The sequence below is a fragment of the Callorhinus ursinus genome, unplaced genomic scaffold, assembly GCF_003265705.2.
Source record: "Callorhinus ursinus isolate GAN/ISIS: 27379988/994484 unplaced genomic scaffold, GSC_fseal_2.0 scaffold17, whole genome shotgun sequence".
Taxonomy (NCBI): Eukaryota; Metazoa; Chordata; class Mammalia; order Carnivora; family Otariidae; genus Callorhinus; species Callorhinus ursinus.
The window spans coordinates 39,812,486-39,838,075 of NW_027397079.1; the positions used below are offsets into that span (position 1 = coordinate 39,812,486).

The following is a 25,590-nucleotide window of genomic DNA, read 5'->3' on the forward strand; positions in this document are numbered from 1 at the left end:
CTTGGGGCGCTTCAGCAGCTTCAGCATCACCCGGAGGCCTGGTTAAAGCACAAGTTGCTGGACCCCACCTGCCTCCAGGTCTGGGATGGAGCCGAGAATTTGCCCTTCTAACAATTTCCCTGGAGATGTGAAGCATCCGCATCTCGTCTGAGGACTACCCTTTGGAGACCACCGCTTTGCAACGATCGGGAGATTTTTGAAAGGTCTAGATCTTCTAGCTCCTCCCCACCGTAGCCAGCACTAGGCTGGCGTCCGAACTAAAACAATAATAGGTCAACACCTCGTTGTCCTCACGGGCTCGGAGAGAAGCCAGAATAGGAGAGCGGTGGGCGCACCTGGGCTGGAATCCCGCCCGCGCCGGCCTCCAGGTGCGCGGCGGGAGGCGGACGCCAGGGGGCGGCCTAGTGTTCGCCCTGCGGGGGCTGGTTTCCGGCCGCGCAGGCGCAGGAGGCCGCGTGCCCGACCGGGGGCCGCAGGTAGGCGCGGGAGGGAGGAGGTGGGGGGCGGCTGGCGGGCGGAGGAGCGCGGGGAAGCGGCGGGCGGGAGCGCAGCGTCCCGGCCGGACCCGCGAGAGCAGGGGGCTGCGGGGCGGGAGGGCGACTGGGCTTCCTGTGGGGCCTGCCCTTGTCGGGCGGCCGCCCCGGCCCCGGCAGCGAGCGTCCCCCCCGCCCCCCGCCCCGGCCCAGCTGCAGCTTGAAGTGACGGACGACCCGGCCCGGCTCGGGCTTCGGCTCCCTCCTGCCGGCGTCTGTCCTGCTCGGGATCCTTCGTGCCGGGCCGGGTCACGGCTGCCAGCCGCCTCCAGGCGCGGGGCTCGGTGCTTGGGGTAATCCTGAGCCGCTCTTTTTAAAGGCTGGCCTAGCCGTGTGATTAGTAGTCTTGTCTTCTCCGGCCTTTTTACCTCGACTGTAGCACCTTAAGGCTAAGTAAGCCTCCGAAATATTTAAAATAATTATTTTAATGTGCCTTGTGTTCTGTTGGCAAGATGGGATTCTATTCCAAATTATATTGGGTGGCACCAGTTCGTTTCTTCTCTGGTTAAATTGAATATTCTGTAAATCGGTAAAAACTAATTTTGTGCTATTGCTTTTCTTTCTTCTAAATGAGCTGTGAGCGTAGAGCAGTGGTTTCCAGTTTTTTCCATTACCAACTTTTAACTATCAATGTCAGAAGTCCTTTGTGTCTAAATAGTGCCTGAATTTCTCCTACCCAACTGGCCCCACAATCTTTATTCCTTGCAAACCAGCAACTGTCAGTGTCATTTTCTTATTTCTGGACAGCAGAGTTCCTTCAGCCATACAGCCTGTCTGGAGCCCTGGGCAGCCTACTCCAGAAATACGCCTTTAAAAGAAAAAGGCCCATCAAGGTGTTGGGGTGGGCTAAAGATTTCTTTAAGAAACAGCAGTCTCAGATCTCTCTCCCACCCCATGCAGTGACCATGCTATGTTCAATTCGGTCCAACACCTGAGGGGTTGCGGGCTTTAGAGAAAGAAGGTGAGTTTACGGCCAGAAAACTTGGCTCCTCCATGTACAGTTTAGTGACCTTGGCTAAGTCACTTCACCTCATTCTCTTACGTGTTAAATGGGAATAATAACAATTATATATGCCTCACAGAATTGGTGTGAGGTTGACACTGTCGAAGTTAGTTGACTTTTTGGGTGAGTTTTTTTTTTTTTCTGAGGATTCAGAAGTAGATCTGAGGGCTTAGGGATAATTGAAAGATTATTGAGGAATATAACTTCTGGGTCCACAAGAAAGGCATTAAATGGTGTGCCTGGGTGGCTCCGTCGGTTATGGGTCTAAGGACTACCCTTTGGAGTAGTGTGGGGCACCTGGGTGGCACCGTCGGTTAAGGGTCTGCTTTCGGCTCAGGTCGTGATCCCGGGATCCTGGGATCTACTCCCACACCCCTGTGTTGGGCTCCCTGCTCAGCGGGGAGCCTACTTCTCCCTCTCTTGCTCCCCCTGCTTGTGCTCTCTCTCCCTCTGTCAAATAAATAAAATCTTCAAAAAAAAAAACAAAACAAAACTGGGTAACTGAGTAATGATCTAATGTGGATTAGAAAATAATGAATTTCTAGAGTTCTACAGAATTTCCTACCTGATGTTGGCAGCCTTTGTGTGGAAATGAAGAAAGTGCTATCCCTCCAAAAGAAAAAAAAATTTATAGGCTTCAGGCCCTATAGAAAACTGACTCTACTACCTGTGGCGAGATAGGACTGTGGAAGGTCACAGCAAGGGGATTTGAGAAGTAAAAAGATGGTGAACTCAGATCGGAGGCGGTGCTGGATGAGAGTATCAGGGGACAGGTACGTGAAGAGAGAAAGAGCAGATTCAGTGGAAGTGCGAAAGCAGCAGAGAGGAGTCCTGAGTGATCAGGCAGTCAGTGCATTCTTACTGAGCCCCTGCTGTACGCCAGCTGCTGAGGATACAGGGGTGCTCGAAGCAGGCAGGCAATCCCCTGGGAACTCACAGTTGAGGAAGAAGGGACGCACATGCCAGAGCCTGGGCATGTCAGAGGAGCAACTTCGAGAACGGAGGGAAGCTCCGGGCCTAGAGGGTGGGGTGCAGGGAGTTGTCTGGAGAGGTGGACAGAGGCTGGAGCTCAGGGGGCCTTATAGGAGTTTGGACTTTGTCCTGAGGACAGAGGAGGACGGTTAGTTGGTTTTAAGCAAGGAGTGATCAGATTTGTGCTTTAGAAAGATCACCCTGTGTATGCCAGCAAGACACTTCCCACACGTGCAGAAGGAGGTGTGTACAAAACTCACTTTGCTGGTGGTGGTAAAGCTAAACATGTGAAGATGGCAAACCCAGTTGGATGTATCTGCATGGATAAACCTCATAAACCTCATGTTGGGATTTTAAAAAAGCAAGTTGCAAAGGATGTATACAGTACTACTTGTATACAGCTTGTAAACATCCATATATTATGTGCTGTTATTTATAGACACATACTGGTGGTGAAAATAAAAAGTTTGTGTGGAAATTCTGTACACCAGTGGTTCTTGGGCTTTAGCATGCATCCGAATCCCCTGGAAGACTTGTTAAAACAGATTTCTGGGCCTCACCTGAGAGTTTCTGATTCAGATCTGGAGTGAGGACTTAGGAACTCACATTTCTCACAAGTTCCTAGGAGATGCTGCTGCTGCAGGTCCTGGGACCGCAGTTTGAGAACTGCTGATGTGCATCAGCTTGTGGGCGGTGGTTACTTCTTGGGAGGGAGCAGAATAGGACTGGGGGGGGTCCCGAGGGGCTTCAACTATATAGGTAATATTTTATTTCTTTAAAGAAGATCTTCAAAAAGCTATGATGCGCTGTTACTTGACAAAGCTGGAGGGGTGTTCATGATCTTACTTTTTAGTTTTTTTCCATGCTTGAAACATTTCAGGAAAGAAAAATTCTATTTGCTGTGTGGAGAATGGACTGGAAAAGAGAAAGAAGTGGGAGTCCATGCAGGAAACTGTTGCCGAAGCCCAGGTAAGAGATTCTGGAGGTTTAGACCAGAGGGTGGCAGCGAGAAAGGGAGAAGTGAGATTTCAGAGAGGTTTGGGTGATAGAATTGACTGTACGTGGTGATTGGTGGGTTTAGAGGTTGGGGGAGGGCGGAACCAAGTCACCTGTTTTGTGACTTGAGCAAGTGGGCAGGTTGTATGCCTGTCACAGTGAGGGAACGCTGGAGGAGGGGTATGCTGGTGGCAGGACAGAGCTCAGTTATGGACATCCCTGGCCTCGGTGAGCCAGCTGAGTGAAGTGTGGGAGGAAGATCCGGGCCACAGTGGAGACTTAGAAACCGATGCCATCGCCACGTGCATGAGGGAGATCACGTGGAGGGAATGCGCAGGACGGAAGGATGGTCTGCAACAGGCCCAGAGGGATGGCGTCACCCAGCGCGGGGGTCGGCCAGCTTCTGCCCGTGACTTGTGTTTGTATGACCTGTGAGCTAAGAATGCTTTTTACCTTTTTAAATGCTGGGGGCGGCGGGTGGTGGGGGGGCGCCTGGGTGGCTCAGTCGTGGAGCATCTGCCTTCAGCTCAGGTCGTGGTCCCAGGGTCCTGGGATCGAGCCCCACATCAGGCTCCCTGCTCGGCGGGAAGCCCGCTTCTCCCTCTCCCACTCCCCCTGCTTGTGTTCCCTCTCTCGCTGTGTCTCTCTGTCAAATAAATAAGTAAAATCTTTAAAGAAATAAATAAATAAACGCTGGGGGGAAGATCAAAAGAGGAGTAATCTTTTGTGACACATGAAAACTATATGAAATTCAAATTTCATTGTCCTTAAGTAAAGTTTTATTCATGGTTTCTGTAATGTGGGGGGCTGCTTTCACACCCTGGTGACAGAGTTGAATGACAGTGACAGAGAGCTTGTGGCCTGTCATCGCTTTACACTGCCGCTTGGTGCCCCACAAGTCCCGTGATGCACTCGTCACTGGATTTCAACTTTTGGCCCCTAAACCTGAATATTTACTGTCTGGCCCTTTACAGAAAAAAGTGCTGTTTCTTGACTTGGGTCTAAGTTGAGACATACTTGGCCATTTTGAATGTTGTAGAAGAGAGAGGCAGTGGTTTTATCCATTTCCTCCAGGGCACCTTCTAAGAATCAGGTACCGCTGGAGGAAGCCGAGGAAGCCCACGAGACTGTGAGGGCCGAGTGGGAAAAGTCACCATAGTTTTAGTCGAAGTTCCCGAAGACAGGCAGGAATGGGCCAGAGAGAAAGACATGGGCCTGGAGTCTGTGGGAAAGGTGAGCGAACGCCGTCATGACCCCGACGGGCGTAGCTGGAAGGACGGAGGGGCAGGTGAGCAGACGCCACTGCGTCAAGAAAGGGGGAGACTTGGGTGAGGCTGGAGTGATTCAGTAGAGCCAGGGTTTGCAGACGTTGCGTTTGGGAAGCATTTTTGTTATCCGTTTAAGTTGAGATATAATTCACCTACCATTAAGTTTGCTTTTTAAAGTGTACAGTGCAGTGATTTTTAGTATATTCACAATGTTGTGCAGTCATCACCACAAACAGTTCCAGAACATTTTCATCCAAAAAGAAATCCTGCGCCCATTAGCAGCCACTCTCCATTCCTCCTTTCACTCAGCCCCTGGCAATCACTAACCCACTTTCTGTCTCTCTGGGTGTGCATGTTCTGGACGTTTCATACAAACGGAATCCTACGATATGTGACCTCTTGTGTCTGCCTTATTTCACTTAGCATCAAGTTTTCGAGTTTCATCCACGTTATGGCATGTACTAGTGCTTTATTTCTTTTTATGGGTGATTAGTATTCCATGTATGGCTATATTAGATTTTATTTGTCCATGTATCAGTTGATGGACTTTGGGTTATTTCCACTATTTGGCTGTTACGGATAATGCTGCTGTGAACATTCGTGTAGGTTCATGTGAATGTACGTTTTCAGTTCCCTTAGGCATGTACCGAGCAATGGATTTGCATGGGTAACTTATGTTTAACTTTTCAAGGAACTTGCAGACTGTTTTCTACCAGCAATGTATACGCATTCCTATTTCCTTACATCTTTGTCACCACTCATTCTTGCCTGACTCTTTGATGACAGCTATCCTAGTGGGTATGAGGTGGGCTCTCGTGGTGGTTTTGATTTGCATTTTCCTGATGACTAATGAAGTGGAGCATCCCTTCATGTGCCTTTTGGCTATCTGCATATCTTCTCTGGATAAATGTCTGTTCAAGTCCTTTGCCCATTTCCAGATTGAATTATTTGTCGTTTTACTGTTGAGAAGAAATATTATTTTTTCTTAAAGATTTGATTTATTTATTTGACAGAGAGAGAGAGACAGCAAGAGAGGGAACACAAGCAGGGGGAGTGGGAGAGGGAGAAGCAGGTTTCCCCCTGAGCAGGGAGCCCGATGCGGGGCTCGATCCCAGGACCCTGGGACTATAACCTGAGCCGAAGGCAGATGCCTAACAACTGAGCCACCCAGGTGCCCCTTACTGTTGAGAAGAAATATTATTTTTGAATTGTCCATTGGACATCCAAGTAGAGACGTCAAGTTAGCAAGCGTGGCATTCTGGGGAAGCTGGGACTGGGGCTTTATGCTGGGAGCTGTCAGCCGGTGGGGACAGCAAGCCCGAGCCTGGACGAGATCGTCCAGGGTGTGAGTGTGGAGGTCTGTCCAAGCCTCGGACACTCCAGCAGCTTAGAGTCAAAGGCAAGAGGAGCCGCCAGAGTGCATCTTCCTAACAAAGGCGTTTCAAGAAGGAGGGAGTGATCAGCCATGCCAGATGCCACCGGGCGGACTGAACTGACTGCTGTGTTCAGCAATAGCGAGGTCACGGCGATTTGGTCAGTGTGGGTGGAGTAGCAGCGGGTTCTAGAGAAAGAGAGGATGGAGATAGTGAGCATAGATGGTCTTTAAAGGAGTTGACCAAAAAGGGAAGAGAAAAATAGGGCAGTAACTGGAGGGGACAGTGGGGTGACAAGGGTGTTTCCATGGCAGGAGAAGTTAGGGTGCACTGGTAGTGATTGGGGAGCAGGGCGGAGGCAGCATCCTGAGCAGGTGGGAGGCAGGGAGGGGTCTTGTTTGCGCGGGCACAGGGCTGGGAGCTCAGGTCAGCTTGTCATTGCAGCATAGAAGGGAGGGGGGCAGGAACCTGCCGTGAGGTGTTGGGGGCTTGTGGCTCTGTGATTGCCTCTGTTTTTTTCAGGAAAACAGGAAACGAGGTCATCAGCTGACAGGTTTGGGAAGGATGGGACATGAGTTTGGAGAGAAGGGGGCCTAGGCCACTGGAACGAACCTATCAGGTTTATTGACCCATTGCAGTGAGTGAGACCACACAGTGGTGGGACGTGACCTCTCAGAGGAAAAGAGTTAGTACAGAATTTGCAGGATGGGTGGACTTCAGGCAAAATTTAAAGAAAGTGATGTTTTGATGGGCTCAAAGTGAAGCAGGGCGGCCTGGAAAGAGGTCAAGATCTGATCTGGACTGCCAAGTGGACCCCAGGGTCTGGTTCCCGGGAGACCATACAGTTCGCGTAGATGTGTGTTGTCTCTGGAGCCTGCTTCTCTGCAGCTCTGCACCCAGTTGGAAGTGGAGGTGGCTTCCCTGTGTCAGAGGGACAGCCCCCTCCACCCCCCCCCCGGCAGGAGCGGGATGCTTCCCTAATTCTGGTAGGACTTAGAGTGGCAAAATTTCTGATAGCCTGGGGCTTCAGAGAGCAGAGTTTCTCAGTGAGTAAGAAAGCGGTCATCTTTCAGAGAAGGGAGTTGCTGATACTTTATAGCCGCAGTGTGAACTTAGGAGAAACGCTGTTTTCTATGAGCTTTGCAGCTGGCTTGATCGCGCTCTGTTGTCCCCGCGCTATGAATGGCAGGTGGGTTTACTGTGTCCAGGAGAAGGCATGAAAGAGCTGTCTTCTGATTCTCTTCGTGGCTGTCTCCTCTCGGGCCTCTGGTCTCAGCGTGAATCCTCAGAGAGGTCTGGGCTGGCTTCATCCAGGGCATCTCCTCTCTGTTAGTCTCTGTCCTTGAAAGCTCAGCACAATATACAAGCAGGAGCTTTTTTGTTTACTTGTTGTCTCTCTCCTCCACTGGTTTCTCCCTAAGGTCCAAGAGGACAGGAGCCATATCTGTTTATTTCCTCACAGATCCCCAGGACCTGGAGCAGGGTTGAGCATGTGGAAACGACTTCATGCATGTTGAGTGAATGAGTGGCAGGCATTCAGTGATGGAGGTTGGGGGAGCAGGGCTGGGAGGCTGGGGGGCGCGGAGGGGGGATGCAGGACTCTGAGCTCGGACCAGCGGGCCGGGCTCCACAATGGCAGCCAGGCAGTCGGAGGACTTCGGGCAGCTTCTGCTCCATCCTGGGGCTCCAGGTTGCCGGCACGCCCAGACTCTGCCAGGGCCCCTAGGCAAGGCCATTGCAACTATTGCCATTTGTCTATGTGCACAGTTGCAATTTTCATTCAGCAAACCTCCTTTTTGGTACTTTGTGGCAGAGTATCTTCAAACCAGTGCCCGGGGCCAGCCAGGACACGTGAGTGACCCAGGTGTCTGGGTGGAGACCTGAGCTGGGAGAACGAAGGCGCTCCTGGAAGGTAACCCTTCATGTGACAGTCGTTTCAGACACGGGAAGCACAGGGTCAGTTCTGTCACTAGTGTCCCCAGCCCGTCCCAGTACTGACACTAAGTGAACACACTGGTATGCCCATCTCCCTTGTCCATTCTGGTTCACACATAGCTCCTGCCTCAGGCACCCTGAGTGCCACGCACCTGCCGTCCAGGGTCCTTCCAGCCCTCTCTCCCCTCCAGGCCCCTCGGCCACCCCACAGCCAGGCAGTAGTGCCCACCTCCCCCATGAGCCTCATGCCCTGCAGTGCTGGAGCTGAACTGTGGCGGCCTTCTCGGTGGTGCCTGGCTGCGAGGATCACCTGCGGGTCATCCTCTCTTCATTCTCACCACCATTTCTCCAGCTCCTGTGCTTCTCGGCTCTTACCCCACCCTACTGCCGGAGCCCTCACCCCGTCTCTTCCACCCCAATACATCTTTCACACCTGCTGAAGAGTAGCCTTGCTTCTTAAAAACGTACTTCCAAGGAATATCCGAACTCCTTGGCTGGGTTCAGGAGGCCGTCCATGTTCTCGCCCCCACCCCCGCCCCCACCCTATCCCCACTGCTCTCCTTTGTCCCATCTGTCCTGGCCCCGCAGGACTACAGATGCAGCTTGCTTTCATTTTTCATTTGTCATTTTGGTGAACTGCTGTGGGAGAGACACAAAGTCAGACACACACATACCCCTTCCTTCTGATCAAATCCAGAGTGGATGAGCCCAGACTGGCTGAGAATAAAAGACACCGATTGTGGGAACGCCGACACCCGAGCATTTAGAATGAACCTGGTAAGCAATACCTTCTTTAATCCTCATAAGGACCCCAATGCATGCAGGATCCTTGGGCAAGAGAGGCCCGAGAGGCTGTACCTTCTTTTAACCCCTTGTCACCCAAACCCCTTCACGGATGTGAAAGCTGGCTGTGGTTACTTCTTGTTTGCTGTTACGTGGCAGGAACCTGCCGAGTACAGCGGCATGGGCAGGAAAGCCCAGGACGGCAGCCGAGGCGCCCCCCGCAGAGTGCTGCCCCCTGCCCTGGGGCTGCTGCTGCCCATGGCCCTCCTGAACGCGCTCCTCTACCTCTGCCTGGCCTGGGTTTTCATCGCCCCTACCCCCTCTGCGCCGGCCTCCACTCACTGTCCCCGCGGACACTTCAGAATGGGACAGATGAAAAACTGTTCACCGTGGCTGTCCTGCGAGGAGCTGAGGACCGAAGTGAGGCCGCTGAAGCGTGTCGGGGAAGGAGCCGTGAAGAGAGTGAGTGCCGGGTAACATCTGAGTGTTAATGGGGTGGCCTTTCAAGGTGGCAACTTGGCATTATGGGTTACGGCTCCTCAAAATATTTCTACCCTTGAGCCCAGTGATCTCACATCTGGGACTTTATCCTAATCCAATGGAAGGTAAAAAGCTAAGTGCATCAAGGAGTACTTTGTTATTTACAGCAATAGAAAACCAGTAATAATTACTGTAAGGGAATGGTTAATTATGGTCCGGCCACTTGATAGAATATTCTTCTGTAGCCATTTAGTGTGTTTAGGAGCCCTGTGTAGCAACATGAAAAAAATTTTACGAGGATGAGTGAAAAAAGCAAAACGCAAAATTGTACAATACACGATTTTCAACTGCAAAATTAATGCAATTTATGTAGAAAAATATAGAAACAATAGAAATTGTGCTATGGTGAAAGATAATGGGCAGTTTTTTTCATTCTTATTTTTCAAACCCTATCATGGTATTATATTGATTTTTTTAAAAGCTTTTTATTTTAAAAAGAGAAACCGAAGGGGTGAATTCTGATAGAAGCTTCATGAGCCCTTGTCTTCTAGGCAGCCGGTGTCTGCTGGCTGCACTTTGTGCAGTGTCGGTTCTGTGGTAGCTGAGGCCCACCGATGCAGCAGTGTCCTCTAGGGGCCAGTTAAGGACTGTTGCACAAAGTCCCTTTGTGCAGACGTATTCAGTGATTGGCAAGAGGGAAGGAGCAGAAAATGCATCCACGGGCCTGCAGCTTGATGAACGGCTGGCTTTTGTTTTGGGAGACTAGGGTACCATGAATGTGGAAAGAAGACATCTTATTTATGTTTTTTTTTTTTTTAAGATTTTATTTATTTACCTGAAAGAGAGAGACAAGAGATAGCGAGAGACATCATGAGTGGGGAGGAGAGGGAGAAGCAGGCTCCCTGCTGAGCAAGGAGCCCGATGCAGGACTCGATCCTAGGACCCTGGGATCGTGACCTGAGCAGAAGGCAGACGCTTAACTGACTGAGCCACCCAGGCACCCTGGAAATGAAGAAGTCAGGGAGAAGGGAAAGGAATTTTTATGCAAAGTAAAACCATAGGACAAGGTAACTTTTTTTTAAAGATTTATTCATTCATTTTAGGGGCTAGAGCTGTGGCAGTGAATTAAACAAAGACTGTTGAAGCTTTCTAGTTGGGGGATGAGACAATGAATAAGAAATAGATATGCAAGGGGCGCCTAGGGGGCTCAGTCGGTTAAGCATCTGCCTTCGGCTCAGGTCATGATCTCAGGGTCCTGGAATCAAGTCCTGCATCGGGCTCCCTGCTCAGCAGGAGTCTGCTTCTCCCTCCTACTCTCCCTCTGTTCTCTCTCTCTCAAATAAATAAATAAAATCTTAACTAAAAAGGAAAGAAATAGATATGCAATAAAATATGTGATTGACATGTGCTGGGAAGACAGCAGGGCAAGGAAAGAGGCACGGCTTGCTATTCTAGGTGGTCAGGGTGATCTGAACGTGAGCCCTGTGGATATTTGGGGAAAATATGTTCCAGTAAGAAAGATGGGTACCAGCAGAGGCCCCAAGATGGAACATGCCTGGTTGTTTGGGGACCAGGAATGAGCCAGTGTGACCAGAGGGCAGGATGAGAAGGGAGGTAGCACACAAGGTCAGAGAAGGGCCAAGTGGTGGCCAGGGCACGCAGGGCTTGGTACACCAGGAGAGCCATTGGAGCAATTTGAGTAGAGAGAGAAGGTGTTTTATGTGTGGAGAGGAGATCAAGACGTTGGTAAGGGGTGGAAGATTAGCTAGGCCTTGCAGGGGAGAGATGGTCACAGCTTGACAAGGGTGTTAGCTGTGAACCTAGTGAGAAATCAATGGATTCTGCTCATGTTTTAAAGGCAGAGCCAGTAGGATTTCCCAATAGATCCATTGTGGGGTGTAAGAGAGGGAGAGGGTCACCGCAAGGTTCTTGGTCCAGGCAACAAGAAGAATAGGGTTGTCATTACCTGAGCAGGGAAGACCAGAAGAACAGATTTTGTGTGTGCGTGAGGTGAACATGTTAAGGCTTTGAATGAACATGAACGTGGAGATACAGATGGTTGGATGTACAAGTCTAGCATTTGGGTCCGGGGCGGTGGGTGGGAATACACATCTGGGATGATGTTGAAAGCATTAGGATGTGAAGAAAACACCAGGGAGGGATGTGGATAGAGAAGAGGGCTTACACCCAGGTGATTTCTTTCTCCTTCAAAGAGATGACCTTGAGGGGTTGGCCGCCCACTTGTTTCTGTGTTACTGCTCAGATCATTTTTGGATTTCATTTTCAGAATTGCTCTTTACCTTGAAGGATATATTTTTGGGTAGGTAGCTTTTTTTTTTTTTTTTTTTTTTAAAGATTTATTTATTTACTTGATGGAGAGTGCAAACCGATGCAGCGGCTCCTCTCCATCTCTCTCCATCGTGCCTGGCTGGAGAGCCCCAAACCCGGTTGACCCCAGCTATGCATCTGTGTTTGAGCAGTTGCCCTGGAGGTAGAGAGAAGTCCCATAGCCCTGCGGTGTCATGTGGGACCACAAACCTCAGCTGTGCCCTTAGCACAGCCCAGTGGTCCTACTCTGGTCCCTCCGCGACTTTTCCTTCCCCCTTGCCTTAGCTATTGGTCTTGTTGCATAAGTTGTTATGGAAACAGGAGCCGCTCAAATGGAATTTCTTCATCCTCGGCCATCAGACCTGTAAGCCCTCCAGCTCAGGTGTCATGACTTCTCATGCTGTCTCTCCCTGAAGCTGTCCACTCTCTCCTGTACCCTCAGTCAGGTTCTCAAGTCAGTGGTTCTCAACCAGAAGTGATTTTGCTCCTCAGGGGAGCATGCAGCCACCCCCTTCTTTCCCCAGACTGTATATTTTTGGTTTGTGTTTGGGATTTCCTGGAGCAGTGTGCAGCTCTGCCCCTGAAAGGCAGATTGACCCGTTGCTTTTTCTTATTTTCTTTATTTATAAAAGCACTACATTCAATTCAAATATGCAGAAGGAGGTGAAGTGCAAAGTAAAAAGTTCCCTTCTACCTCTTGTACTCTCCATCTCTGATCTTATTCTCTGAGGATAACAGTGGGAGATTTATCTCTTTTAGATTTTTTTTTCTAAAAGATTTTATTTATTTATTTAATTGACAGAGAGGGAGAGACACAGCAAGAGAGGGAATACAAGCAGGGGGAGTGGGAGAGGGAGAAGCATGCTTCCTGCTTATCAGGGAGCCTGATGCGGGACTTGATCCCAGGACCCTGGGATCATGACCTGAGCTGAAGGCAGTCACTTAACCAACTGAGCCACCCAGGCGCCCCAGATTTTTTTTTTTTTTTTGGTAAATTTTATTTCATGTGTATCTTTTTATTATTTATTTATTTATTCATTTTTAAATTGTTGAAATATTTTATCAGTTACTTTTTTTTTTAAGATTTTATTTATTTAATTGACAGAGAGAGAGAGACAGTGAGAGAGGGAACACAAGCAGGGGGAGTGGGAGAGGGAGAAGCAGGCTTCCCGCTGAGCAGGGAGCCCGATGCAGGGCTTGATCCCAGGACCCTGGGATCATGGCCTGAGCCGAAGGCAGTCGCTTAACCAACTGAGCCACCCAGGCGCCCCTATCAGTTACTTTTTTTTAAATTATGTTCAGTTAGCCAGCATATAGTACATCTTAAGTTTTTGTTGTAGTGTTCAGTGATTCATTAGTTGCATATAATACCCAGTGCTCATCCCAACACGTGCCCTCCTTAATACCCATCACCCGGTTACCCCATCCCCCCACCCCTCTCTTCTGTAACCCTCAGTTTGTTTCCCGGAGTTCAGAGTCTTTCATGGTTTGTCTCCTTCTCTGATTTCTTCCCATTCAGTTTTCCCTCCCTTCCCCTGTGATCCTCTGTGCTATTGCTTATGTTCCACATATGAGTGAAACCATAGGATAATTGTCTTTCTCTGCTTGACTTATTTCACTTAGCATAGTCCCCTTCAGTTCCATCCATGTGGATGCAAATGGTGCATTTTCATCCTTTCTGCTGGCTGAGTGATACTCCATTGTATATATGAACCACATCTTCTTTATCCATTCATGTTGAAGGGCATCTCAGCCTCTTCCACATTTTGGCTATTGTGGACATTGCTGCTATGAACATTGGGGGTGCATGTGCCCCTTCTTTTTACTACATCTGTATTTTTGGGGGTAAATACCTAGTAGTTCAGTTGCTGGGTCATAGGGTAGCTCTATTTTTAACGTCTTGAGGAAACTCCATACTGTTTTCCAGAGTGGCTATACCAGCTTGCATTCCCACCAACAGTGTAAGAGGGTTCCCTTTTCTCCTCAACCTCGCCAACACTTACTTCCTGTCTTGTTAATTTTGGCTCTTCTAACTGGTGTAAGTTGGTATCTCATTGTGGTTTTGATTTGTATTTCCCTGATGGCTAGTGATGTTGAACATTTTTTCATGTGTCTGTTAGACATTTGTATATCTTCTTTGGAGAAATGTCTGTTCACATCTTCTGCCCATTTCTTGATTGGATTATTTGTTTTTTGGGTGTTGAGTTTGATAAGTTCTTTATAGAGCTTGGATATCAGCCCTTTATCCAAAATGTCATTTGCAAATACCTTCTCCCATTCCGTGGATTGCCTCTTAGTTTGCTTGACTGTTTCCTTTGCTTTGCAAAAACTTTTTATCTTGATGAAGTCCCAAAAGTTCATTTTTGTTTTTGTTTCCCTTGCCTTTAGAGACTTGTCTTGAAAGAAGTTGCTGTGGCCGATGTCACAGAGGTTCCTGCCTAGGAGAACCTCTAGAATTTTGATGAATTCCTGTCTCACATTGAGGTCTTTCATCCATTTTGAGTTTATCTTTGTGAATGGTGTTAGAGAATGGTCGAGTTTCATTCTTCTGCATGTGGCTGTTCAGTTTTCCCAGCACCATTTATTGAAGAGACTGTCTTTTTTCCATTGGATGCTCTTTCCTGCTTTGTCGAAGATTAGTTGACCATAGAGTTGAGGGTCTGTTTCTGGGGTCTCGATTCTGTCCCATTGATCTATGTGTCTGTTTTTGTGCCGGTACCATACTGTCTTGGTGGCTCTGGCTTTGTAATATAACTTGAACGTTCGCAAATCAATCAGTGTGATAGAGCACATTAATAAAAGAGAAGACAAGAACCATATGATCCAGAGAAAGCATTTGACAAAATACAGCATCCTTTCTTGATTAAAACTCTTCAAAGTACAGGGATAGAGGGAACATACCTCAATATCATAAAAGCCATCTATCAAAAGCCCACAGTGAATACCATTCTCAATGGGGAAAAACAGAGCTTTTCCCCTAAGGTCAGGAACACGACAGGGATCCCACTCTCACCACTATTATTCAACACAGTACTAGAAGTCCTAGCCTCAGCAATCAACTAACAAAAAGAAATAAAACGTATTCAAATTGGCAAAGAAGAAGTCAAACTCTCTCTCTTCGCAGATGACATGATACTTTATGTGGAAAACTCAAAAGACTCCACCCCCAAGTTATTAGAACTCATACAACAATTCAGCAACACAGCAGGATACAAAATCAATGCACATAAATCAGTTGCATTTCTGTATACCAACAATGTAACTGAAGAAAGAGAAATTAAGGAATCAATTCTATTTACAGTAGCTCCAAAAACCATAAGATTCCTAGGAATAAACCTAACCAAAGAGGTAAAGGATCTATACTCTAGAAACTACAGAACACTTATGAAAGAAATTGAGGAAGACACAAAAAGATGGAAAAGCATTCCATCCTGGATTGGAAGGATAAACATTGTGAAAATGTCTCTGGTGCTCAGAGCAATCTACACTTTCAGTGCAATCCCTATCAGAAACCATTCACATTTTTCACAGAGCTGGAACAAAGAGTCCTAAAATTTTAGAACCAGAAAAGACCCTGAATCATCCCTATCAAAATACCATTGACATTTTTCACAGAGCTGGAACAAACCAGCTCTGGAAAAGACCCCTTAATCGCCAGGGGAATGTTGAAAAAGAAAGCTAAAGCTGGGGGCATCATAATGCCAGACTCTAAGGTATTATTAAGTTTTTAATTTTAATTTCAGTATTGTTAACATATAATCCCTTTTAGATTTTTATTTTATTTTTTAAAAGATTTTATTTATTAGAGAGAGAGAGTGAGAGAGCACAAGCAGGGGGGGGCGAGGTGAGGGAGAAGCAGGCTCCTCAGTGGGGAGGAGGGAGCCTGAGAATCATGACCTAAGCCAAGGCAGGCGCTTAACCGACTGACCCACCCAGGTCCCCCCCTTTTAGATTTTTAAATCCAAGATTACATTAAAAGATCAGGTACAGTGGCGCCTGGGCAGCTCAGTCAGTTAAGCGTCTGACTCTTGATTTCGGCTCAGGTCATGATCTCAGGGCTGTGAGATGGAGCCTGCTTAAGATTCTCTCTCTCCCTCTCCATCTGCCTCACTTGCACAGTCTCTCTCTCTCTCAAAAAAACAAAAAACAAAAACCAGGTACATACTCTGTCGGCCATCTCAAAGACAGAAATACCCACATCTCAAGGGGCTGCCCATTTTCTGAGAGGATTGGGACAACAGTACTATTGAGGAAGAAGAAAGATTCCAGTAGAACCAATTCTTCCAGAAGGCAGAAGGTCCAGCCATATTGCTGTGGACAACCCAAGCATGGTTCAGGTCACGCCCTGTGTGGCCTCATGTGTCATTCCATGTCCATGGCCTATGGTGATGACTTTAAGAGATCACAGGTAACTTTAGTGTTTTTATAGCTGCATGTTTTTCCCTCTAAAATTAAAATATAGTACATTAAAAAGCCATAAAATTTGGGTTGGATCCTGTCAGAAGAATGGATTTGATTGTTTCTCTTACATTACTCTGTAGCCCTCTAGTTTTATGTAACATTTAGAAGGATCTCATGCGATCTATTTTTTTAACTTTTTTTTTTTTTAAGGATTTTATTTATTTGACAGAGAGAGACACAGCAAGAGAGGGAACACAAGCAGGGGGAGTGCGAGAGGGAGAAGCAGGCTTCCCCCTGAGCAGGGAGCCCGATGCGGGGCTCGATCCCAGGACCCTGGGATCATGACCTGCGCTGAAGGCAGACGCTTAACGACTGAGTCAGCCAGGCGCCCTCATGTGATCTATTTTTAATGCTTCAGGCTGTCTGGAAAACAGATGTTACATGAATTGTTTATTTATTTTTAGAAAGAGCACATGCAGGTGTGCCCGCAAGCGAGGTGGGGGGCAGGGCAGAGAGAGAGAATCTTAAGCAGGCTCCTCACTGACCCACACAGGGCTCAATCTCGCAAACCTGAGTCAAAATCAAGAGTCAGACCCTCAACCTACTGAGCCACCCAGGCGCCCCTGAATTGTATATTTAAAGTATGAAATAACAGTGCCCACTTCTCAGTTCCTTTTGCAAGGTCCACCTCCTCATCCCTCTTAACCTTGGGTCATTCTTGTATGATCACTCCCTGGAGGTTTTCAGCCTCTTGCCTTTATCTGCAGCTAAGACCTCTGTTCTGAACTCTCTAGACTCTTCTATATAGCTGCCTACCCCACACTTGGATGTCAGAAAGGCTTCTCACACTGACTGAGTCCCAGACCATCCCCTCTGCCTGCTTTTCCTTTTCTCTTCCGCATTGCGGTTAATGACAGCTTGGCCCAGTTGCTCAGGCCACCAATGTGGGAAGAAGCATCCTGACTTCTCTCTTTTTCTCACATCCATGTTGAATCCATAAGCAAGTTCTGTTGTCTCTGCACTTAGAAGAAATCTAGAATTTGACCACTCCTCAGACTTCTACCCATTTCCCCTCCTTCCATCCAAGCCACCATCAATCCCGTACCTGGATTATTTTGGTAGCCTCCCAAGTGGGCTCTCCTTCCGCACTTGCCCCCCTCCCATCTCTTCAGTCTGTTCACAGCACAACAGCCAGAATACTGCTATTAAATTCTAAGTCAAATAGCATCCTTATTCCTACTCCATTCCCCTTTGCTCATTCCACTCCAGCCACCCTGGCCTTACTGATGTGGCAGTCTGGGGCATGCTGCCACCCCAGGGCCTTTGCCTTTGCCCTTGCTGTTCTTTCTGCCTGGGATGTAGTTCCTCCCAGGTAGCATGTGGCTCATTCCTCTACCTCCTGCAGGGTCTTGCTCAAATGTCACCCCAGTGAGAGCTTCTCTAACCGTATTTAATATTTAAACCCTTCCCTGCTTAATTTTTCCTCAAAGCACATTTATGTATACTTTATGCATACCCTGTTTATTTTCTTTATTGTCTGCCTCCTGCACTAGAATGTAAATTTCATAGTGGCAGGGATTTATTTGTTGTATTTTTTTAAGATTTTATTTATTTATTTGAGAAAGAGAGTGTGAGAGAGACCATGAGTAGGAGGGAGAGGGAGAGGGAGAGACAGACTCCCAGCTGAGCAGAGAGCCCAATGTGGGACTCAATCCCAGGACCCTGGGATCATGACCCAAGCCAAAGGCAAATGTTTAACCTACTGAGCCACCCAGGTGCCCCTCTCTTTTGTTTTTTTTTTTTTTGAAGACTTTATATTTAAATAATCTTTACACCCAAGATGGGACTTGAACCCACAACCGCTAGATCAAGAGCTGCACACTCCACCAACTGAGCCAGCCAGGTGCCCCAATTTCAGTTTTTTTTTTATTATCATAAATACTTGTTAAATTTATGAAGACTTGACTACATAACAGTTAATTTTTTTTACCACAGAAGACCACATAAACTATTTTCTAAAATGTATCCTTTACATTTGTAATAAAGGATCACATGGATAATACATAAAGAGCTCCTAGAAATTAATAAGCATAAAACAACCCCATAGAAAATTGGATAAAGGGCAATGAACATACTTTCCACAGAAGACCTACAGAAATGCCAACAAAGATGAAAAGTGCTCAGTCTCAGGGACATACAAATTAGTTGGAATGGTAAAATGTTTTTCACTCCTCAGATTGGTACAGAGTAGAAAGACTGATAACATCTAGTGTGATTCGGGTTGTAGAACCTAAGATCCGCTCATGCAAGAGTGGAACGAGTGCATGCGGTACAGACTTGGGAGGGTTGTGGTAGCAGTCCATAGTCTTCAGTCGCTCATCTCCTTATCCAGCTTGTAGAAATGCTTGCAGGCCTGCAGAGTTGGGAATATAAGGCTATTTATTGTAGCATAGTTGTTAATAAAAAAAATGGGAAATAATTTAAGTGTCCGTCAGGTCTTTAAAAATAGATCACATAAAATCATATTAAATATTATAGAGCTGCTTGGGAGAAAGAACCTGATGCATCTGACTGCATCCATGACAAATTTAATGAATCTTTATTATATTATACCTTAGTCTTAAAGAAAGAAATGATCATCTGCAAAACCTCCCTGGCATAGGTGGTATACCCAAACTGTGAAATGTTGCACAGCTTTAAAAAGAATGACTTAGATCTATATATTTACACAGACAGGAAAGCCTGAGGTATCAGCTAAATGACAAAAGCAAGTTGCAGTATGGTATGTATGTTATAATCTCATTTTATGTCACCCCAACCTCAAATGCTATTTGTAAAGCGTACGTGAACACGTATGGGAGCACACAGAAATGTCTGGGAGGTTACCCACCACTTAAAAGCTTTCCTTTGGGTTGGGGGGTAAAAGCAGGGGAAGGAAATCTTCTGTATTTCAATTTTTGCCAAGAAGCGTATTCTTGATTAATTTTATAATTTTTTAAAAAAGGTAAAACTGTTCTAAGTAAGAGTTTTAGAAAGTGTTATAAAGCAACTGAATTAGAGATTGCTGAGAAATGATTCTTAGGCAATCCCTGACTTGCAAATATTTGACTTTGAAGGTTTCAGGTATTTGAGAGTGATCCCAAACACTGATACTATTTAATAATAAATAGTATCTAATAATCTTTCATTTATCTGAGGCACAAAAAATCGACATAAACAGTTTAGGAGGAAGTCATGAAGCCTGTGGTTGAGTTTCTCCCACCATTTATTGTTGAATTAATGTATGTATCAATAAATTGTAGCTGCTTCCCTAGAGTGATCACTATTTTTATGTGAAAAATGGGCCTATGATACCGAAACCACCTGCCAGTGCTGGTGGGCACCATGAGGAGGTGGGTCTAAGGAAGTGATGGGTCTCAACAAAAAATACGATTTTTGTGTTAAAGTGTCAAAATCAGTGTTGACTCAGGTCTATGAGGACAAGTGTTCCATAGAAAAATAAATGTATATATTCATGAAACTTTCAGTGAATGTAGCAGCCAGAGCAAAATGGCTTTTAAAAAATTTCAAATATAATTAACACAGAGTGTTATATTAGTTTTAGGCATATAAGCAAAATGACTTTTTAATAGACATTATGATCCAGGGGCGCCTGGGTGGCTCAGCGGGTCAACCATCTGCCTTTGGCTCAGGTCATGATCCCAGGGTCCTGGGATTGAGCCACACGCCGCAGGTCATCACATGTCACACGTCGGGCTCCCTGCTCATGGGGAGTCTGCTTCTCCCTCTCCCTGTGCCCTGCCCCCTCTGCTCGTGCTCTGTCTCTCGCTTTCTCTTTCTCTCAAATAAAATATTTTTAAAAATTAAAAAAAATTATGATCCATAGTGAAATTTCTCAATTTTGGGTTTTTGAAAAGGTCTTGAAAGATTTCTCTTTTAAATATTAAAGATCAGCTGTGGGTACCTGGGTTTTTCTATTAATGAACCTCCCCCCTCAGAAATCTTCACAGGTCTTTAACTTACCTCCATTTGATATACTTTTGAGTTCTTTTAAAAAGTATTTTTATTTATTTACTTTTTTAAGATTTTATTTATTTATTTGACAGAGACACACACAGCAAGAGCGGGAACACAAGCAGGGGGAGTGGGAGAGGGAGAAGCAGGCTTCCTGCCGAGCAGGGAGCCCGATGTGGGGCTCGATCCTGGGACCCTGGGATTGTGACCAGAGCCGAAGGCAGATGCCCAGTGACTGAGCCACCCAGGCGCCCCTTAAAAAGTGTTTTTAAATGTGGAAATCATATACGTTCATTCTGGAAAAGTTGGAAAATACCAAAAGGCATAAAGGAAAAAAATAATCACCCAGAATCTTATCATATGAAGAAAACATATGGAGAGAAACATTAGCCTATTTCCTTTGATTTCCATGTAATTTTGTCTTGTTTTAATGCAGTTAGAACAATAACATAAAGGGAATTTTGTGTATCCTTTTTCATTTGTGACATTACTGTTATCTGTGAAAACTGTCAGTTATGCATTTTGCTGACCACATCCTACTCTTTGAGTGATCCTGCCATTCCTGAACTAGCCCCCATTTTTTGATGGATGGATAAGTTCCAGTTTATGCTTTTATAAGTAGTGCCAGATTTTTATTCCTAGAGCTTTTTATCTATTTCAGATTACTGCCTTGATAGATTTTAGATTTGATGTTATAGGCACTTGATTACTCACTGTAAGTAGAAGTGCAGAGAAACAGCCCTTGGGTGGCAGATGCAGCTTGGGCAGCCAGCCCCCCGCTTCTGATCCTGTCTTCTCTTCTGCAGGCTTCCACCTTCTCTTTGGAGCTTTAAGCAAAAGGTCTGATGTTCTTAATTACAGTCCTTCCTGCAAGCCTTTCCTAGCTAGTAGAAATGGGGAGTCCAAGGCAGTCCCGTTCAGGTGCTCAGGAGGGGCGGGTCTAGAGTCTGCGGGGTGCTTCGGCTTCTGCTCTTACAGAACCACACCCCACGTAAAACTGTTGTGGTGACCTAAAATGATTCCTGTTTGTGGTTTACTGTGCTACCTTGAAAGATGAGGAGGTAATATTGTGATGTATGATGATGGGCTGGCTGGACTCAACTCACCACTTTCCCAGTCATCTCCCCTCCCACTGCCCCCACACCATCCGTTTGTGCTGCAGGTGTTTGGAGCTTTTGGTCAGTTTGCCAGTCCATGCCTTTATCCTGCAGGTCCCTCTCCTGGGGATGTACTTCCCATCTCCACATTCACCCTGCCAGCCCTAGTCATCCGCTAGACCAACTCCCAGGAGCCTTCAGCACCCTCTGCCGATTGCCGTCGGCACCCTCACCCACCTCCATCCCGGGCCTGCCCTGCCTTCTGCACTGGGTGCCTGTGTTTGCTCATCAGTGAGCCTTTGGAACCAGACCGAGCGCCTCTCCGGGACTGGTCTGTGTCACCCTCGTTTCTGCATTCTCCATCCCACCCCCGGCACTTGGGGGGCTTGGGGCTCACTGACACAGGGGACGGTTTCGGGGCTGATGTTCTCTGTGGCTTTGTCTCAGGTCTTTCTGTCTGAGTGGAAGGAGCGCAAAGTGGCGCTCTCGCGGCTCACGAGTCTGGAGATGAAAGACGACTTCCTGCATGGGCTGCAGATGCTGAAAGGGCTGCAGAGTAAACATGTAGTCACCCTGCTCGGCTACTGTGAGGACGACAACACCGTCCTGACCGAGTATCACCCCTTGGGCTCCTTGAGCAATCTGGAAGCAACGCTAAACCTTTCCAAGTACCAGAACGTGAACACGTGGCAGCGCAGGCTGCAGATGGCCGTGGACTATGTCAGCATCATCCACTACTTGCACCACAGCCCCCTGGGCACGCGGGTCATGTGTGACTCCAGCGACCTGCCCAAGACGCTGTCGCAGTATCTGCTGACCAGTAACTTCAGCCTCGTGGTGAACGACCTGGACGCCTTGCCCCTGGTGAACCGCAGCTCCAGGACGTTGGTCAAGTGTGGCCACCGGGAGCTGCACGGGGACTTTGTGGCTCCAGAGCAGCTGTGGCCCTATGGGGAAGACACGCCTTTTGACGATGACCTCATGCCCTCCTATGATGAGAAGATTGACATCTGGAAGATTCCAGACATCTCTAGTTTCCTTTTGGGGCACGTTGAAGGGAGCGATATGGTCCGGTTTCATTTGTTTGATATTCATAAAGCCTGTAAGAGCCAGACTCCTGCAGAGCGACCCACGGCACAGGATATTCTAGACACTTACAAGAAGGTTTTGAATTTACTCAGAGATACCGTGATGTCCCAGACAAGAGAAATGCTATAGAAACCAGTGTCCTTCTCAGTGAAGGACAGGTTTTAGGGAACAAATGGAAGAGTTACAGCAATTCTTGCTCTGACGGAGAGGTCCTTCCTCTGCATCCACATGCACACGTGAGTGGTGTTCACCCCCTGGGGACCGGGGTAGAAGCTGCTGAGGGCACACTGGGTTTGGCAGAAGTCCGGCCTCACTCTCTCACGCTGATCACTCCTGGCTGCAGAGGAGAGAATCAGTGAATCTAGCCATAGCTGAAGGAAGTAACAAAAATGTAGCGACAAAGACGCTTTTCTTGCCCTAATTACTGAGTCTGTAAGCTCATAGGATATGTATATAGAAAAGGTTTCTAAATGGCAGGATATGAAAGAAACATGCAGTAGCTTTCCAAAGAACTGTTTTTCTCATTTTTTTAGGTGGTAATCAACATGACCAGGGCCACAGGAGTATTTGCAATCTGTTTCACACGGCATTGTTGAGGCCATCTTTAGTATTTTAAATGACTGTTTAAATGGTTATTTTAACGAATGTGAAATTCTTATGCCATCCTCTTTCCAAAATCCTAAAGAACTATGAGAGCATGCTATTTGAAGTTTTGAATGGACAAGGAATATTTAGGACAGCAAGTATGAGGGAAATTATATCTATGTTACTGCCTTGGATGGTGCTTATGAAATTCCTGTTTACCTTCCAGCTAGGTTTTCTGTGTCCAGAATTAATTATTGTGAACAATTTATATCAATATCACTCATTACTGGAAAATGTCAAACCCTTCCCCTTGAGTTGCATGTTGGAATCCTTTAGAAAGTTCTTTCTTGGTCACTGTCATCCTCATTTGTAGATTTGATGTGTATTAATCACCACTAATAAGGTGGTTAAAGCTGACATTGGGGGGCAAAGATGCCCTGCAACAGATGTTGCCTTCCCTTGAACTTGAGCAGGTGTCAGAATCACCAGAACCATAGGGAACTGGGTCCCACTGCAGAGTCTCTGACTCAGTAGGTCTGGTGCAGAGTCTGGGACTTTGCATTTCTAACTGGTGCTGCTGGTCTTGGGACTACATTTTGAGAGCCACCGTCCTTAACTGTTAGGGAGGGTACTACAAGCAGTAGGATAGGGCAGTATAATTAGTATTATGTCCTATTTTACCACTTGTGGGGCTGATTGGGTCATATGGTTGATCAGAGAATATGCTTCCCTAGAGTATTTTAACTGTCACTTTTTGTTATAAAAACTCTGCCGCAGCCAGCCAGGATGCCTGTGATCAAGAGGGTGGGCAACAACAAGTGTTGTCGAGGATGTGGGCAATTGGAACGCTCTGGTAGAAATGTCATATGGTGCAGCTGCTTTGGAAAACAGTCTGGCAGTTGCCCAAAAAGTTAAAAATAGAGTTGCCATGACCCAGCAATTCTGCTCCAAGTATTTACCCAAGACAATTGAAAACCTGTCTACGAAAAATCTTGCACATGAATAGTCATAGTGACATTCATAATAGACAAAAGATGGAAATAACCCAAATGTTCATCAACCGATAAATGGATAAATGGATAAAGAAAATGTGGTATATCCATACAATAAGATATTACTCAGCCATGAAAAGGAATGAAGTACTGATATATATTTCAACATAGATGAACCTTGGAAACATTCTAATTGAAAGAAGCCAGTCACAAAAGACCCCACATTGTATATATGCTTCCATTTATATGAAATGTCCGGAACAGACAAATGCATACAAATAGAAAGTAGATTAGTGGCTGGCAGGGGGTCAGGGCTGAAGAATGGGGAGTACTCTTGCTAGTGAGTACAGAGTTTCTTTTTTGGGGTGATGAAAATGTTTTGAAATTATATAGTGATGGATGTAGAACTCTGAATGTATTAAGTAACTGAATTGTATAAAAGGACAAATTTTATGGTATGTGAATTATATCTCAATAAAGCTGAGGGAAAAAAACCCACCTCTGTGCCAAGGCTGTGTATCCCTTATGACACTCTTCACTTGGTGTAGGTGGTTATTGTGTGGAGTTGTTGGTCGTATTACCCTATTCATGATATAATTCTTGTATGAGGGTTTTTCTTTGCTTTTGGACTTTGCATTGGAGCAAAATCATCAGGCTAAACAAATTTGTTTTGAAATATTGACAGTAGAGCTAAAATAAATAGCATGGTGTGGGGGAAGGGGCACTGTGTTAGGGCCAGAAGACCGGAGTTCTAATACCAGCCCCTCCTCTGATTCATTGTGTGGCCTCAGACTAACTGATTTCTAAAATGAGAGCGTCAGTGGGAGCCATTTCCTCCACTGTGCTTCTCTTAAGTTCTCTCCGATGCTTCATCATGCCAGTCCCAGATGCCAACCAGGATCTGGCCTGTCAGGGTTCCGTCATTAGCTTGTGCTCAGACATAATTCAGTACCCAAAGAACTGCAAAATCCTAAGAGCAAGTTACAGCCTAGCTAAAGCCGAGATGGGGAGTTCATTGCCCAATTAGCTGCCTGGCACTCCGCAGAAGCGTTATCAGGAGGGGAGACCAAAGAGGTGAGCCATTCTCAAAGCGTAGCCAGTCTTCAGGGCTCTCTCCCTGCTTACCTATTCCAAATGTTAAAAAAACAAACCACCGACCTATAGGTTTATAATGGGCTTTCTCATTATCTCATGTGATGCTACAAACACTCCAAGCCTCTGGGGGCATCCAGTGATTGTTAATGATTCAGCAGAGACAGAACACAGGGCTGTCTGTGTTTCCAAAGGAGACGCGTGCAGATGGGAGCGAGGTGGAGAGCTCATCTGCCACAGCTCTCTGCAGAAAGGTCCTCTTTGTACCCCCCCGCCTTTATTTATTTTAAAAATAAACATCGCTCAATTTCTTTTTTTTTAATTAACATATAATGTATTATTTGTTTCAGAGGTACAGGTCTGTGATTCATCAGTCTTACACAATTCACAGCGCTCACCATAGCATATACCCTCCCCAATGTCCATCACCCAGCCACCCCATCCCTCCCACCCCCCACCACTCCAGCAACCCTCGGTTTGTTTCCTGGGATTAAGAGTCTCTTATGGTTTGTCTCCCTCTCTGGTTTTGTCTTGTTTCATTTTTCCCTCCCTTCCCAATGATCCTCTGTCTTGTTTCTCAAATTCCTCATATGAGTGAGATCATATGATACTTGTCTTTCTCTGATTGACTTATTTCACTTAGCATAAT

The 25,590-nt window shown here is 46.5% G+C and overlaps 1 protein-coding gene across 4 annotated transcripts; it reads left to right on the plus strand.

Annotated features, from left to right (window-relative positions):
• Nucleotides 1-373: 373 nt before the first annotated feature.
• POMK (protein O-mannose kinase) lies at nt 374-24,347 on the plus strand. 4 transcript variants are annotated; one of them, XM_073902593.1, is made up of 7 exons: nt 516-926; nt 1,434-1,494; nt 3,389-3,477; nt 7,959-8,057; nt 8,778-8,857; nt 9,023-9,325; nt 21,631-24,347. In XM_073902593.1, exons 5-7 carry the CDS (start codon nt 8,783-8,785, stop codon nt 22,399-22,401), a joined length of 1,149 nt encoding a protein of 382 aa, XP_073758694.1. In that variant the 5' UTR covers nt 516-926; nt 1,434-1,494; nt 3,389-3,477; nt 7,959-8,057; nt 8,778-8,782; the 3' UTR covers nt 22,402-24,347. The 4 variants fall into 4 exon arrangements, with proteins under 4 accessions (XP_073758693.1, XP_073758694.1, XP_073758695.1 ...); XM_073902592.1 differs by lacking the exons at nt 516-926; nt 1,434-1,494 and adding an exon at nt 374-476; XM_073902594.1 differs by lacking the exon at nt 1,434-1,494.
• The last annotated feature ends 1,243 nt before the right edge of the window (nt 24,348-25,590 follow it).

What these genes read in the sequence shown, in the direction of transcription:
- POMK (XM_073902592.1), top strand. Translation starts at nt 8,783, where the DNA reads ATGAGCCCAGACTGGCTGAGAATAAAAGACACCGATTGTGGGAACGCC. An exon ending in GAGCATTTAGAATGAACCTG is followed by an intron (nt 8,858 to 9,022) that starts GTAAGCAATACC and finishes GTTACGTGGCAG; the next exon opens with GAACCTGCCGAGTACAGCGG. An exon ending in GGGAAGGAGCCGTGAAGAGA is followed by an intron (nt 9,326 to 21,630) that starts GTGAGTGCCGGG and finishes GCTTTGTCTCAG; the next exon opens with GTCTTTCTGTCTGAGTGGAA.